The sequence below is a fragment of the Gossypium hirsutum genome, chromosome D10 (assembly GCF_007990345.1).
Source record: "Gossypium hirsutum isolate 1008001.06 chromosome D10, Gossypium_hirsutum_v2.1, whole genome shotgun sequence".
Classification (NCBI taxonomy): Eukaryota; Viridiplantae; Streptophyta; class Magnoliopsida; order Malvales; family Malvaceae; genus Gossypium; species Gossypium hirsutum.
Window position 1 is genome coordinate 22,434,714 of NC_053446.1, and position 14,372 is coordinate 22,449,085.

Here is a 14,372-nt window from a genome sequence, read left to right on the forward strand (position 1 = left end):
TTGTTGTTGTTGTTGTTGTTGTTGTTGTTGTTGTTAGTATGAAGATGTTATTAATGTATTAAGATGTAACTTAGTAATATTATTGTTAGCAGAAAACTAGTATTATTATTATGGTTACTTATTATTTTTATTTACGAAAATAAACTAGTTAGTAAAAAATTAGTATTATTATTATAGTTAGTTATTATTTTTAGTAAAATTAATAATTTTAGTGTGCATTATTTTGAGTATAAAATTATTAATATTATTCGTAGTATAAAATTAATAATTTTAGTGTGTATTATTTTGTGTATTATTTTGAGTATAAATTTTTTTTAAGTAATTCAGTTACCGTTCGAGATTTTTTATGAGATTTTGTTTTTTTTTGACAGATTAAATATTGAAGATGGATGCTAAGTTTCTTATATGCGTTTATTTCGATGGAGTCATATTGACAACAAGTGTTGGATGTGTATTTGAATGTCGGCAACAAATAGCAATGAGATTTAATAGAAATGTATCGTTCGATGAAATGAAGGCAAGGATTAATGCAAAAATCCATAGACGTGGGAGAAGGATATCAAAAATTTTCTACAAGTTTCCAGTTTCGACAAACCCGGTCAAATTCGTCGAAATGGAACTTGTAGACGACGAAGACGTGGAGACAATGGTCGATCTCTACTGTGGGAATGGGAGTGAGAAGAATGCACCGATTCACTTATTTGCTGAGTTAGTCAGTATGGAGCAAAATGCATCTGATGAAGAAGACGGGGCTGAAGATCTGCGGATGGTGGCTCCAATATCATACGTTGATAGTGAATCAACTATGGGTGGGATCGGTATCGACCTGAATATTACACCCGATGTTGACATGGTTGGTGGTGAAGAAGAAGGTGCCGGCGAAGAAGAAGGTGGTGGCGATCATTGGGATGAAGAGGTCGATAGTGACGCTGATCTCGATGTGGACGATGTACCTGATGATATTGACGCTGAAGATGTCAACAACGATGAAGGCATTAACGCTTCTTCGGTCGGGGAGCAGATGCGGCGTATTGTGATACACAATAATCTTGGGCCACACATGTCGCTCATAGATCCCGACGCAGCGTATGTATCTGAGTTTCCGGAGTACCCTGAAATAGTTCATTCTCACAGGCTGGCCGTAACATCTGATGATGATGAGTTATTCATAGGCCAGAGATTCAGTTGTAAAGAAGATTGCGTATATGCCATTAAACGGTACAACATGAAGATATCGGTGGATTATAAAGTCTCCGTGTCTACTCCGACAATATATGTTGGGGAGTGTTGAAGGGCAGCAGAAGGCTGCAATTGGCAGGTACGAGCTGCATTCATTAGAAGTTCTCAGATGTGGGAGATACGAAAATTTGTTGGTCCTCATACATGCACATCAACACGTATGACAGAAGATCATGGAAAACTTGATTCGAAAACTATTTGTACGTGTATCATGCCAATGGTGAAGGATATGCCGACCATTAGAGTTTCGGTACTCATTGCGAAAATGCAAGCACGATTCCAGTATCGAGTCTTATATCGGAAGGCATGGGTAGCTAAACAGATGGCGACGAAGCAACTGTATGGGGATTACGATTCGTCGTATAACGAGATTCAAGGTTGGATAGCTGCTATGCGGGAGTACGTACCGGGAACTGTGATTGAGTTGCAGACCAGTCCATCTTACGGCCCGGATGAGCAGTTAGAGCCGGTAAAAAGGATTTTCCATCGGATGTTCTGGACGTTCGATCCATGTGTGCGGGCATTTCTCCACTGCAAGCCACTTGTGCAGGTGGATGGGACCTGGCTGTATGGAAAATATACACAGATACTGCTTATTGCAGTTGCTCAAGACGGTAACAGAAACGTGCTCCCGATAGCATTTGCTATCGTAGATAAAGAGAACATGGAGTCTTGGGAATTCTTCCTCACAAATCTGTGGAGGTATGTTATTTGGAACGATAACATTTGCATAATCTCTGATAGAGGGAAAGATTTATTTGCAGCTATTAGGCATTCCGGTGTGCCGTGGAGATCCGTTTACTACATTCGTCACATTGCGTCAAACTTCCATAAAGATTATTAGAATGCAGACTGAAAGATACAAGTCGTGGCAATGGGTAAATGATAACCTTATATTGAAAATATAAGCTGTAATGTTTGATGTTATCGACTTACTTTAACTTATTTTTCGTTAATACGTATGCAGCGTACGAGTTAGAGCCACATATTTTCCGGCAAAGAATGATCTGACTTGAGAGTGACATGGAGGGGAAGACAAACACATCTTTTCGACAATGGTTGCGCACAATGGAGCCGTGGCAGTGGGCTCAAAGTGCTGATGAGGGCTTTCGTTATGGCCACATGACCACAAACTTAGTCGAGGGGATCAACGCAGTCTTGTTGAAAACACGTCATCTTCTGATTGCATTGGTATTTTTTGCTACTTTCTACAGGCTGGCCACTTTGATGCCAAGAATGGGTCAGTAGCAAGTCGACCAGATTCAGGCGGGACATGTGTTTGTTGAACATGTGAGGGATGCAATGGTCGTAAACCGTCGGTTGGCGAGGTCAATGAACGTGGAAATATATTCACGACGACTGGAAACGTTTCGAGTTACTGAGAACATCGGTCGTCAACCTAAGTCCTACGGAGTTGATCTCCGGAACAGACGGTGCGAGTGCAGGAAGTTCGAAACACTTCATTACCCCTGTGCGCATGTCGTGGCAGCGTGTGCTAAAGTCAACCTTGATGTTGAACAATATGTCGATGATGTGTACATGCTGGAGCGCACATTGCGTGTCTGGGAGAATGAGTTCCCCGTCCTGCCGGACCTATCTACGTGGGAGGTGCCGCCGATCACTTTCGAGCTTCTCCCAGACAGAGGGCTACGGAGGAATCCAAGGGGTCGTCCGCAGTCAAGCAGAATCCGTAATGAGATGGACATTTGGGAGAAATTTGACGGAAAGCGCTGTGGAATATGTAGGTTAAGTTGTCATAGCCGGAATAAATGCACTAACCGAAACTTTCATGTTGGACAGTCGTCGGGATCGGAGCGAAATTGAGCTAAAGCTATAAAATTTTATGTATGTTGTTATAAAAGGTAATTTTATTAATAATAATTTTTCTTATTCGGCTTATGCTTACGCTTAAATTGTATCCATATTGTTTCCAGATTAAGTTATAAGATGCCATGTGAGCGTTGTGGAATTATTAAGATTATATCGAAAGTAGAGGCATTCATAATTCGATTGAGCTTTAATATAATGAAAAAAATTGAATAATTGATATCTATACATAAAATTCAGAACATCCGAGATATCTAAAATACAAATAATACGAGTTATAGAAAAAGTGCATTAAACCCCTACAGTTGATGGTTCGATGGTGTTGTCCGGGGGGTATACCTACGCGGAGGTCGACGCTCACGGCTTGGGCGACGACCAACATCCTCATCGTCCGCAGGTGGGGGCGTGGAAAACATAGAGGGAATGTCTGTCGCTCGTTCGCCGCCGACAAACTTGAACCATCATGAGTCCCATAATGCGGTGAATACGTGTCAGACAGGCCGGGCATGCCGTACTGTGGCCAGGGGGAGCCAAACAGTTCAAAATCGTACGCATATTCGCCCTCTGCGTAGCTCGGATAATATTCACCGCCCAACAAATCCGGATGATAGCCATGTGATTCCTCAGTTGATTCTGATTGTCCGGGCTCTACCTGTTGTGGAGGATAAAATACCGTCGGATCCGGATCCATCGAGCCGTGTGCTTCCGATCCCCCAACTTGCTGAACGTACGGGAGGATTATCGTCAATTGCGCTTCAAGTAAATACGGCTTCCTGTGACTATGGTACCATTCTGTATACTGTCGAGATGGCTGCAGGTCGGTAGCCATAACTATCTGAGGAATTCGGCGCAATCGATCGTACCACAGTGCGACGTATTTCCGGTGATATATTCCCCAGTCCAATTGAACTCTTCCTCTCTTTGTCAAGCCGTGATCTTCCCCCAACTGGCACGACGGATCCGGGATAGGTTGGATGCAGCCAAACTGCCGAAGCACCCGATCGCCGTGATACCACTCGACGACGTTGAAATTTATAATTGGTGTGTTTGTGCACCATGTGTGGGAATCAACGAGTGCGGACGGGGGTACAACATTTGTAATTTTCGGCCTCCGGTACGGCATCCATATAAACTGCATGAGTAATAACATTGTAACGAGTTAGACCGATAATATGTGAGTAACATATAGAAATACCATGTATGTTATGAATATTAGAATAGAAACTTACCCCTTCCTGGACATGCTGTTCAATCCTCATGCAGTATATCGGGACATCACACGACTTCCCGATGCCTGGACGGGTCGTCCACCTACCAAAAATAGTATAGGGTTTAGGGTTGGTAACATTACTCAATATATTATGACTACAAATAATGACAATTTTTATTTTATCACCTGAGTGGCAGTGGATATAGATAGGGTTGGTGACTAACGCGTGCCAAAAATGGCATCCGATAAAGTGCCCATGACTGCAGCAGTATGAGGCATCCGCCGATGTCTTTAACTTTCGGCTCTGTCGCCCGACAAAGCTTCTTGTATAGTGTTGCTAGAACGGCTGAACCCCAACTGTACGACCTAACCGTGGACAAATCAGCAAGCAGAGGCAAGTACGACAAATGCACACTGTCGCCGTTTGCATCAGGCATGAGTAGTGCCCCTATCAAATGCATGATGTATGCTCGAGCAGAGCACATCAACTCACCTTCACTGGCGGTCGCTGATAGTCGACAAATTTTGGCTCTTAGCCATGTAAATTTTATGCCGGAAAAATATTTATCACCATCCTTTGGTGACTCTCCTAGGAGTTGATAGCCAACTGCAGCCGGATCGGTTAATGAAGATAGTCCCGTAACGGGACTCCCGTCAACTGGGAGCCCAAGCTGCACTGCAACGTCCTCCAACGTCATCGTGCACTCCCCGCACGGAAAATGGAAAGTATGGGTCTCCGGACGCCACCGCTCCACTAGCGCGGAGAATAAATCAAATTGCAAGTCGGAGGACCGGATCAATGCTACTGACCCAAATCCGGCTAGCTCCAGGTACGACATAAATCGTGCATCCGAAGCTATCTTTAAAACACTCAAGCGACCCCTTAACACTCGGAACGAGTCCTGATAGTGTTAAATAACAGAAAAAATATTACGATTGCATAATTTATTTCTATATATTGCGTATATCCTTTTTAAATAAATAGAACTCCTGATTAACAAATAATAAATCATACCACGTTATTAGCCGCATCAGATATGTGTCTAATACCGCTTCGAATCAATTCAGCCATTGCGATGCCTGCAAGTTGAAAAAAAAGTTAGGAAAAAAACCTAACTTCGGCCATTTATTCGTATTTTTTTCTGCGCATTTTATTCCTTTAAAAATATCATAATTCCTAATTTTATATTTTTACATTCTTTCAGTGCATAATGTTTGAAATTTATTAATCGAGTGTGTTATTTAAATTAATTTGCTGTAAAAAATTAACCCTTACCCCTGCTCTTTGCTCCTATAATTTTCTCAATTTTTATTACTTTAAATAAAAATATATTATTCTCCTATTTTATTGTTTTAAATTATTTCAGTACATTTTCTTTGAAATATTTTGTATTAATTGTTTCTGAATTTTAAAAAAGTTAGTAATACACTCTTACTTCTGCCATTTGTTCGTATTTTTTTCTCCGCATTTTATTACTTTAAAAAATATCATTAACTTAGTCTTTTATAATTTTACATTATTTCAGTGCATAATGTTTGAAATTTATTAATAAATAAGGAGGGATTAAAAAGTAATTACCCACATATTAGTACCGCCTTTTTATTCCCCTCCATAACCATTTTTTTCCTCTATTCTTTTGGTAAATAAAATAAAACTTTATAATATTTTGGTTTTTTTTTGTAATATTTTGGTAAATAACCCGAAATAAACCCTTTCCCCTGCCCTTTGGTCGTATTATTATTTTTCCGATTTTCATTACTTTCAATAAAACTATATTCTTTTTGTATTTTATTATTTTATATTATTTCACTACATTTTTTCCAATTATTTGTATAAATTATTTCTGAATTTTTTAAAAACATTTATTACTACAGTCTTACTTCGGCCATTTATTCGTATTTTTTTATCCGCATATTATTATTTTTAAAAAAATCGTAATTTTTTATTTTATAATTTTACATTATTTCAATTTATTATGTTTTACATTTATTACATGTACATTTTTCGCATTTTATTATTTTCGATAAATATACAATTCTCGTTTTTTCTTTTCGTATTTTATGTTTTCTTAAACATACTTCTTTGCCATTTTTCTTTTAATGCTATTTTCCTAAAATTTTAATTTCAAATTCATAAGTAAATTTCATAAAAAAATTCCCTAATCAACATACAATGTACTTTAACTTATTTTTTTCATTCTAAATATATTTCATAAAAATATATATGCTAAATAAAATAATAAAATAACTATAATGTACATTACATAAATTTTAAACACACAAATATTACAAAAAAAAATTCAAATTTATAAATAAAATTACCTTTTTTCCCTTTTTTTTCCTTCCTTCCCTCTTCTTCTTCTTTTTTTTTCTCTTTTCCTTTCCCTTTCTTTCCTTCTTTCTTTCTTTTTTCTTCTCTTCTCCTTTTCTTCTTCTTTCTTTCCTTTTTTCTCTTCTCCTTTCCTTTTCTTTCTTTCCTCTCCTTTCTTTCTTTCTTTCTTTCTTTCCTCTCCTTTGTTTCTTTCTTTCCCTCCTTCTGCCCCCACCACCGACCCCCCCATAATACTAACTGGTGCCGCCAATGGCATTGGCACCATTGGTGCCGCCAATGGTTTTGGCACCTTTGGTGCCGCCAATACCATTGGCGTGACCAGTGAATTGTCACATCGGTCTGATTTTTTTTTGCAGGTTTTGTTTTTTTTTTTTGGTTTTTTTATATATTTTGGTAAATAAAAAAAGTTTATATATTTTGGTAAATAAAAAAAAAGTTGTAATATTTTGATAAATTTTTATTTTTTTATAATATTTTTGTAAAAAACCCAATTCTATGCTTTCATTAAATAAGTATGATGCATGAATTAAGAATTAATGCATGAATGAATGTATGTGCATTAAGTACATTTCTTTAGCTAATTAAGGCATGAATTTTGAAATCATACATGAATTAAGGGTTAGATACATGTATTTGGTCATTAGTACGAGTATTAAAACAAATACTTAGCTTTTAAGTTTCTTATGTTTGGGATGTCCCAAATAACCTATATAAAGGTTAACAATGTAAAAGAACACGAAAAGAGATATATATGAATTTGAATCAAAACTTGTTCTTTCGACAACTTTCTTTTGTTTACTTGTTCTTGGTGGATTCCAAACAACAATTAAACACCCTTAGGCACTTTCTATTTTTGTGAGGTAATTGAGAGTGGTGATATTTTGTATTTTATAATCTTCAGTCACGTGAGTTAGTGTTGAAATGGTTTATAAAAAGTTTTCTCCAATCATACCGTGTTAATTGAGTCTATTATTGTTGGATTCCTTTAGTACTCAAAATTGTTTCTCTATCACGCTTGTTAATGGCAAGTGAAAGAATGTTGTATAGAGTTGATAACAAGAGCAAGAGACCGATGGAAACCAAGAAAAAAGAGTCACAAATGAAGAAAATGAGTGAACGACACGAGGAAGAAGAAAGAATAGTTGGGTTTTCTTTCTTTATTCTATTTTTTCCAAGCTTGCATCATTAAACGTGAAATGGGCTATTTATAGCATATCAATTTCTTGAATTGATCAAGTGAAACATAACTCAATCAATCACAAGAGTAATAATTATCCAATACTGAATTGCAACAATAAAATTGAAATAACATAATGCTATCAGCTCTACTGAGCCCACATGAAGAATGTGAATGAACATGAAACTCTATCATTAAGTTGTTGGATAGTTTTACGTGTCTGAATCCAAGAAAAATTCCTGCGGGTTAAACGTAAAAACACCATTTTTCTCAACCCTTATAATGACACTTTAGAAGTTTAAACTACCGGGCCATTGTTTAGGGTAAGCAAGATTCTAAGGAAGGGTGTTGTTGATGATGATGAAGATGTTGATGGAGAATAATGGTTTTTAGCTTGTTAACATTGAAGAATCAACAGGTGGAATTTTAACCAAGGAAAAAGAGGAGAAGAAGAAGAGAAAAAAAGGGAGAGAAAAGAAAAAAATAATAAAAATTATAGATAACAGCCGTACGTCACACTTCCGGGTAATGACATAGTGATTAAAATGTTATAAATTGATAACATTAGTGATTAAAACGTAACAATTTAAAGTTTAGTAACCAAAATATAATTTAAATCATACATAAGAGACCATGTTTGTAGTTTACTCTTTTTATTTTATAACCATTGTTAAATCGAAAAGAGTAAATATATTTTGATTACTCAACTTTAAAAAGTTACAAAATTGTTATTGAACTATTTGAAAGTTTTTATTTTAAGTTACTACACTATTAAGTTTTGTAAAAAAGTTTGGTTAGCGAGCTCTAAATGACGATTTGGTGATCAAGTACGATGATCAATATTCATCAATGAGTAGAAAAATATACTTTAGATCCAAATTAATCTGACGATATGTATAGAAAATCAGATAGGAAAACTGTTTAAATTTTGAATCGTAATTTCATAACATTCAAAACTATTTCATTAAAGAAAATTCAACTATAGGGGTTGGTGTAGAGGTGTCCATGGGCCGGGCCGAGCCCAGAAAAAATTTCGGCCCACGTCCTAGGCCCGGGCCTGACCCGACCCAAAATATGGGCCTAAAATTTGTCCAGGCCCAGATCGGGAAAAATTCATAAGCCTGAGCCCGGCCCGACCCGGCCCATTTTTTTAATAAACACCAAAATTTTATTTTAAAAATAAAAAATATTTTAAAAATATTTTAAAATTAAAAATTAAAAAATATTTATTTATTTATTATATTCGGGCCGAGCTCAGGCCAAAAATGTGGTGCCCGAGGCCCGGCTCTTTTTTTAAACGGACCTCTTTTTTTGTCCAAATTTATATTTCGAGCCTATATTTTTATCCGAATCCTCCCATATTTCAGACGGGCAGTCGGGCCGGGCCGCCCCGGCCCATGGACACCTCTGTGTTGGTGGTGAAAATAAAACTGGTGTAACCACTGGATTAATTTTCAGAAATAACGGACATTGAAACGGTGCGTTGGAGGGATGTATAATGCAAATGATTCGGTGCGAGTGTTATATACCCTAACAGCTCTGTAGATAACAAGAAAACTCAGCCCCAGAAACCTCGAAGCAGAGCAATTAGCTAATGGGCACTCTCCTGAAGTGCTACAAACCTCTCTTCTCCATCCGATTTTCTTCGTTTCCCAACTCACTCCGCTCGGTCCAACTCAGGACTCACTCTTTCAATAACCCAAAACGTAGAAATCCATTCCGTCGTTGTTTCAGCTCGTTGAGTCCATCATCACAGCCGTTAATCAATGGCACAACATTGGACAAAATGGACGGCAATCAACAGCCTGGCAGTCCATCATCGGAGCTGTGGCTGCACAATACGATGAGTAAAAAGAAAGAATTGTTTATGCCCAAAGTTGAAGGTAAAGTGGGGATGTACGTTTGCGGTGTCACCGCTTACGATCTCAGCCACATTGGGCATGCTCGTGTCTATGTAACTTTCGATGTTCTTTACAGGTCTTCCTTCTCTGTCTTTCCAAATTGATTAAGTAAAACTTCCAAGTTTATTGTGATTGGATTGAGACCATGAGTACTAATTAGAAATTTGATTTTTTAATGATTTGAAATTGTGGAATTAGGCAGATATCTTAAGCATTTGGGCTATGAAGTTTGCTATGTTCGGAATTTCACCGATGTTGATGACAAGGTCAGTTTACACACGCTACATGTATTTGTATGTATATCACACACTCACATAGCACTCTGTACTTTTTAGCTTCAAATTTTTGCCCTTTGACAAATTCTGAGGTTGGCTTGTTTTAGTGTGTGTGTATGATTGTTGAATGTAGTGTCTGTAAACCTTAAGTTTAAGTTTGTTACTTTGACTATGCCTTTATTAAAATGCTTTCGAAAGAATGAAGGTAAAGGTAAAATTGTTTTTTTTAACATAATTATTCTATATAAAGGTAAACTTATTTGTTTTTTAAGTTTAAAATGTTGCTTGCTTTTATATTTGGATGTTTTTCAGTAAAAGTAATAAGAAAAAGGATTTTCAATTTTTAGAGGGCATTCCATTTCTTTGGTAGATATTTTTAAGTAACAAATGAGTTTAGATTTTTGTTGTTATTGCTAATTTGCATGACAAAAGTTCATGTGATTTTTCATCTTGTATTGCCAGTGCTTGCAAAAACATCTTTAAAGTTATTTTCTTTTCCTTCACCTTTATATTTGAATGCCGACTGTTTTCTTTTAATTGATATGACAGGATAGCTGAGTCTGCACTTTCTAAAATTCTGTAGATAATTGCTAGAGCGAAAGAATTGGCGGAGGATCCGATCAGTTTGAGCAGACGATACTGTGATGAGTTCATTCAAGATATGGTGCATCTTCAATGTCTGCCCCCCTCTGTTGAACCTCGTGTGTCAGATCACATGCCTCATATCATTGACATGATCAAGCAGGTAGTTTCTGGACTAATGATTGATTGATTGTAGGTTTAATTGCCTTTCTTACTCATTGGCAATTAATTTTTTTCTTTGGCATGGTATACTGGTAATGGTTGCCGAAGTTGTTATCTGTAATAATTTTACATTGCATTGTTTGCATATTGCCTTATGACGGGTGTCCTTGAAACACTCAAACGTGCTGGGAATGATGTAAATACTCAGTAATACATCTTGTTTTAAATTCATGGTGTAACATTGTTTATTATAGAAGTATCGAACATAATTCATAATTTTGTTTATCATTTCATGTTCTTTATGTTAGTTATTTGCTAATCTTTAAGAAGAAGGAAGTTTTCTAGGGAAGGAGGGGAAAAAAAATCGTGTATGTTATATTTTTGGAATGTGAATCTTACATTTGTTATAGATTAGAACCTTTGTTTGCAACATAAGTACTACAATTGACCTTTTTCAAAAAAAAAAAAAAAAAGTACTACAATTGACCTGTTTAACCAATGCCTCACAATCTCAATTAGACATTTTTGCTTCACATAAAGTTCCGTTTGAGTTCTGCTTTAGCTGATTTTTCTTTTAATCTACTATTTACCTTGAACAGATTGTTGATAACGGATATGCCTACAGAGTTGAAGGTGATGTTTTCTTCTCGGTGGAAAACTTTCCAGAGTATGGCCAATTATCTGGTCGGAAATTAGAAGATAATCGAGCTGGGGAGCGTGTTGCTGTTGACTCAAGGAAGAGAAATCCAGCTGATTTTGCATTATGGAAGGCAAGCTTTATGAGAAATAATGTGATTTGTGTCATGCATTTATAATATTCTATCATCTGAAGTAGAAAATACGTTCTATCACATAACGTACCTGACTCTGTGTAGATTAAGTTGTAGTTTCACTTCATTATTTGCACCCAACCAGGTATGGATAAATTGGGAACTTTGGGTGATTGATACTCAACCTACGTTGTTAAAGAGCAGGATGGATCAAGCAGCCCATGGTATCCTAAATGGTACTTGTAAATTTTGGTGGGACTGAAGATGTTAAAATGGTTTCATGCCATGAGATGATAAATAAATATTACTTCGAAATGCAATTTTTTCTTGTTTTTATTCTAAGTTTCAGTTTTGCGAAATTGATATATCCCAAAAACATCTTCAAGGTTGGTATCTAAAAAATCTTTTGCAGTACATACTTAAGAATTATAATCAACTTGTGATTCAATCGAGCCTAATTATTTTCTTTATCTTGAATTTATGTCAACTTTGCCAATTCTATGCTTTAGATAGGAATCCCGTATGTTATATTTATGCTTACCACCAAGCTGGCTTTGTTATAATTTTCAACTTTACATAGTATTTTTTCTTTTCTTTAATATCATTTGAATTTTTGCAGTCCGCAAAAGAAGGGGAGCCTTTTTGGGAGAGTCCATGGGGGCCTGGAAGACCTGGATGGCATATTGAGTGCAGTGCCATGAGTGCCGCTTATTTGGGTTACTCTTTTGATATACATGGTGGAGGGATGGACCTTGTGTTTCCTCACCATGAAAATGAAATTGCTCAAAGTTGTGCTGCATGTAAACAGAGCAATGTAAGCTACTGGATACACAATGGCTTTGTCACTGTTGACTCTGAGAAAATGTCCAAATCGCTAGGAAACTTCTTCACAATTAGGGAGGTAGGTTTGTGGTGATCGTCTTTGACACTTTCTATTTTCCTTCAAGTAAATAATAACTTTGTTAGGATCCTTATGTTGCTAACCTTTTTCACTGTTTCTCAGGTTATGGATCTTTATCATCCATTGGCTTTGAGACTTTTCTTAATGGGAACCCACTATCGATCTCCAATCAACTACTCTGATGTGCTACTTGAAAGTGCTTCAGAACGTATTTTCTACATTTATCAGGTAGCACAGTCTCTTCTTTGCTCTCTATGCATGCATGTGTGTATTTAAGTTTGCAAAAATATAAGCTGTACAAGTTGTTGGACCAATGAATCTTGTCAATCATATTCCTTCCCTTAGTGGTTTTTTATTGCTGTCTAGTTTAATCTGCCACGGTTAATACAGCTAGTGTTACTTTTAGTTTCTGATACAGCTTTTCCTTTTGGAGATGCATAAATTTCAGAGCTGATACAGGCAGCAACTTCATTAAGACTGATGTTGAAGGATCTGCGACAATAGGCTTATGTACAAAATAACACTGGGAACTAGTTTAGCTTCTTTGATATGATCCATTCTGTTGATTACTATTTGATGAAAGCTTATTTCCTGCTCTGTCATTTGTAATGTAATCCAATTGTCTGCAGACACTACACGATTGTGAAAATGTTCTGAGCCAGCATGACAAAGGGCTTCAGGAGTCCATTCCGCCTGAGACTTTGAATGTCATCAACAAGTTCCATAATGACTTTTCGACTTCCATGTCTGATGATCTCCATACTCCAGTTGTTTTGGCAGCATTATCTGACCCATTGAAAACCATCAATGATCTACTACATACTCGTAAGGTATCAGGTTTTAAGATGATTAATTTAGTGCATTTTATGTTCAATTTCAAACAGCTTATCTGTAGTTTAACCATAAGCAGAGCATGGCCCCAAACACAGAATCATAAATTGTTATCCACAACCTGAGCCATTCCAGGGATGAATGGAAGTGAACCCATACTGAACTGTTGAGTCCTTCTGAATTAGGGGCCAGTTATTCTTTAGAATTGATATGAGGAATCCTTTCAGGGGAAGAAGCAGGCAATGCGGATAGAATCGGTGGCTGCTTTAGAAAAGATAATTAGGAATGTTCTAAGTGTGCTGGGGCTGATGCCAACAAGTTACTCTGAGGTAAAGACTGCTTTCAATAACGTCTAATCTTCTTCTGTTAGCCAATCAGTTTACACAATGGATGTTGTTGATGCAATTCCTTTATGTAACCATATGCTCTTGGGCTATATTTTGAATCTGCAGGCACTGCAGCAGCTGAGAGAAATGGCACTAAAGCGGGCGAAGCTAACCGAAGACAAAATTTTGCAGAAAATAGAGGAAAGAAGCGAGGCAAGAAAGAACAAAGACTACGAAAAATCAGATGCAATTAGGAAAGATTTAGCTGATGTTGGAATTGCTCTTATGGATTCTCCAGACGGTACAAGTTGGAGGCCTGCCATTCCACTACCATTGCAGGAGCAGCAAGTGGCTGCAACGTAAAAAGAAAAACAAAATCACTTTTGGTGCCAAGTTTGTCACAATTTATACCGTATTTATTTATTTATTTTTGTCAGGCAACATTCCAAGGAGATGCATTTTAATGAAACTGCAATTTTTTTAATATTGACTACATAAATAGATTTTTTTAATATTAATTTTTTAAAATTTTTACTATATTTCTAAAATTTTTTCTTTTCATATGGAATTTATTTAGTACATTGTTAATGAAATTTTTAGACATCATAAATAAAAAAAGCTAGAGGTTAATAATAGTAAAATATTAAAAAATATATATTTATTTTAATTTTTTAAGGTTGTGTGGAATAAAAAAATACATTAGTAGTGCATGAAATAAATGACATATATATATTTTTAAATATTTATTCTTTTAATATTTTATTATACCCTTAAAAAAATTATCAACCCTAAAGTTTTAAAACTCTATGTATCAAATATTTTTTTTTCTAATATTATGT

General features: G+C 36.3%; 2 protein-coding genes across 4 annotated transcripts; both read left to right on the forward strand.

The window, feature by feature from the left end:
- The first annotated feature begins 2,541 nt into the window (after positions 1 to 2,541).
- Positions 2,542 to 3,063, forward strand: LOC107915398 (uncharacterized). Its single transcript, XM_016844561.2, has one exon. It carries the CDS (start codon positions 2,542 to 2,544, stop codon positions 3,061 to 3,063), a length of 522 nt encoding a protein of 173 aa, XP_016700050.2.
- A 6,215-nt stretch (positions 3,064 to 9,278) lies between these two features.
- On the forward strand, positions 9,279 to 14,017 carry LOC107914645 (cysteine--tRNA ligase, chloroplastic/mitochondrial). Of its 3 annotated transcripts, none has more exons than XM_016843613.2 (9): positions 9,279 to 9,762; positions 9,889 to 9,952; positions 10,545 to 10,706; positions 11,305 to 11,475; positions 12,095 to 12,376; positions 12,479 to 12,604; positions 13,006 to 13,206; positions 13,435 to 13,536; positions 13,660 to 14,017. In XM_016843613.2, the coding sequence occupies exons 1-9, from the start codon at positions 9,380 to 9,382 to the stop codon at positions 13,894 to 13,896; spliced, it is 1,728 nt and encodes a 575-aa protein (XP_016699102.1). In that variant the 5' UTR covers positions 9,279 to 9,379; the 3' UTR covers positions 13,897 to 14,017. The 3 variants fall into 3 exon arrangements, with proteins under 3 accessions (XP_016699102.1, XP_016699103.1, XP_016699104.1); XM_016843614.2 differs by having other exon boundaries at positions 9,325 to 9,762; positions 9,885 to 9,952; XM_016843615.2 differs by lacking the exon at positions 9,279 to 9,762 and having other exon boundaries at positions 9,890 to 9,952; positions 10,511 to 10,706.
- The last annotated feature ends 355 nt before the right edge of the window (positions 14,018 to 14,372 follow it).

Excerpts from the sequence above, each read along its gene's own strand:
- LOC107915398 (XM_016844561.2), top strand. The coding sequence starts at position 2,542 with ATGGTCGTAAACCGTCGGTTGGCGAGGTCAATGAACGTGGAAATATAT.
- LOC107914645 (XM_016843613.2), top strand. The coding sequence starts at position 9,380 with ATGGGCACTCTCCTGAAGTGCTACAAACCTCTCTTCTCCATCCGATTT. Across the intron at positions 11,476-12,094 it reads CTGATTTTGCATTATGGAAG|TCCGCAAAAGAAGGGGAGCC; the intron begins GCAAGCTTTATG and ends GAATTTTTGCAG. Across the intron at positions 12,377-12,478 it reads ACTTCTTCACAATTAGGGAG|GTTATGGATCTTTATCATCC; the intron begins GTAGGTTTGTGG and ends ACTGTTTCTCAG.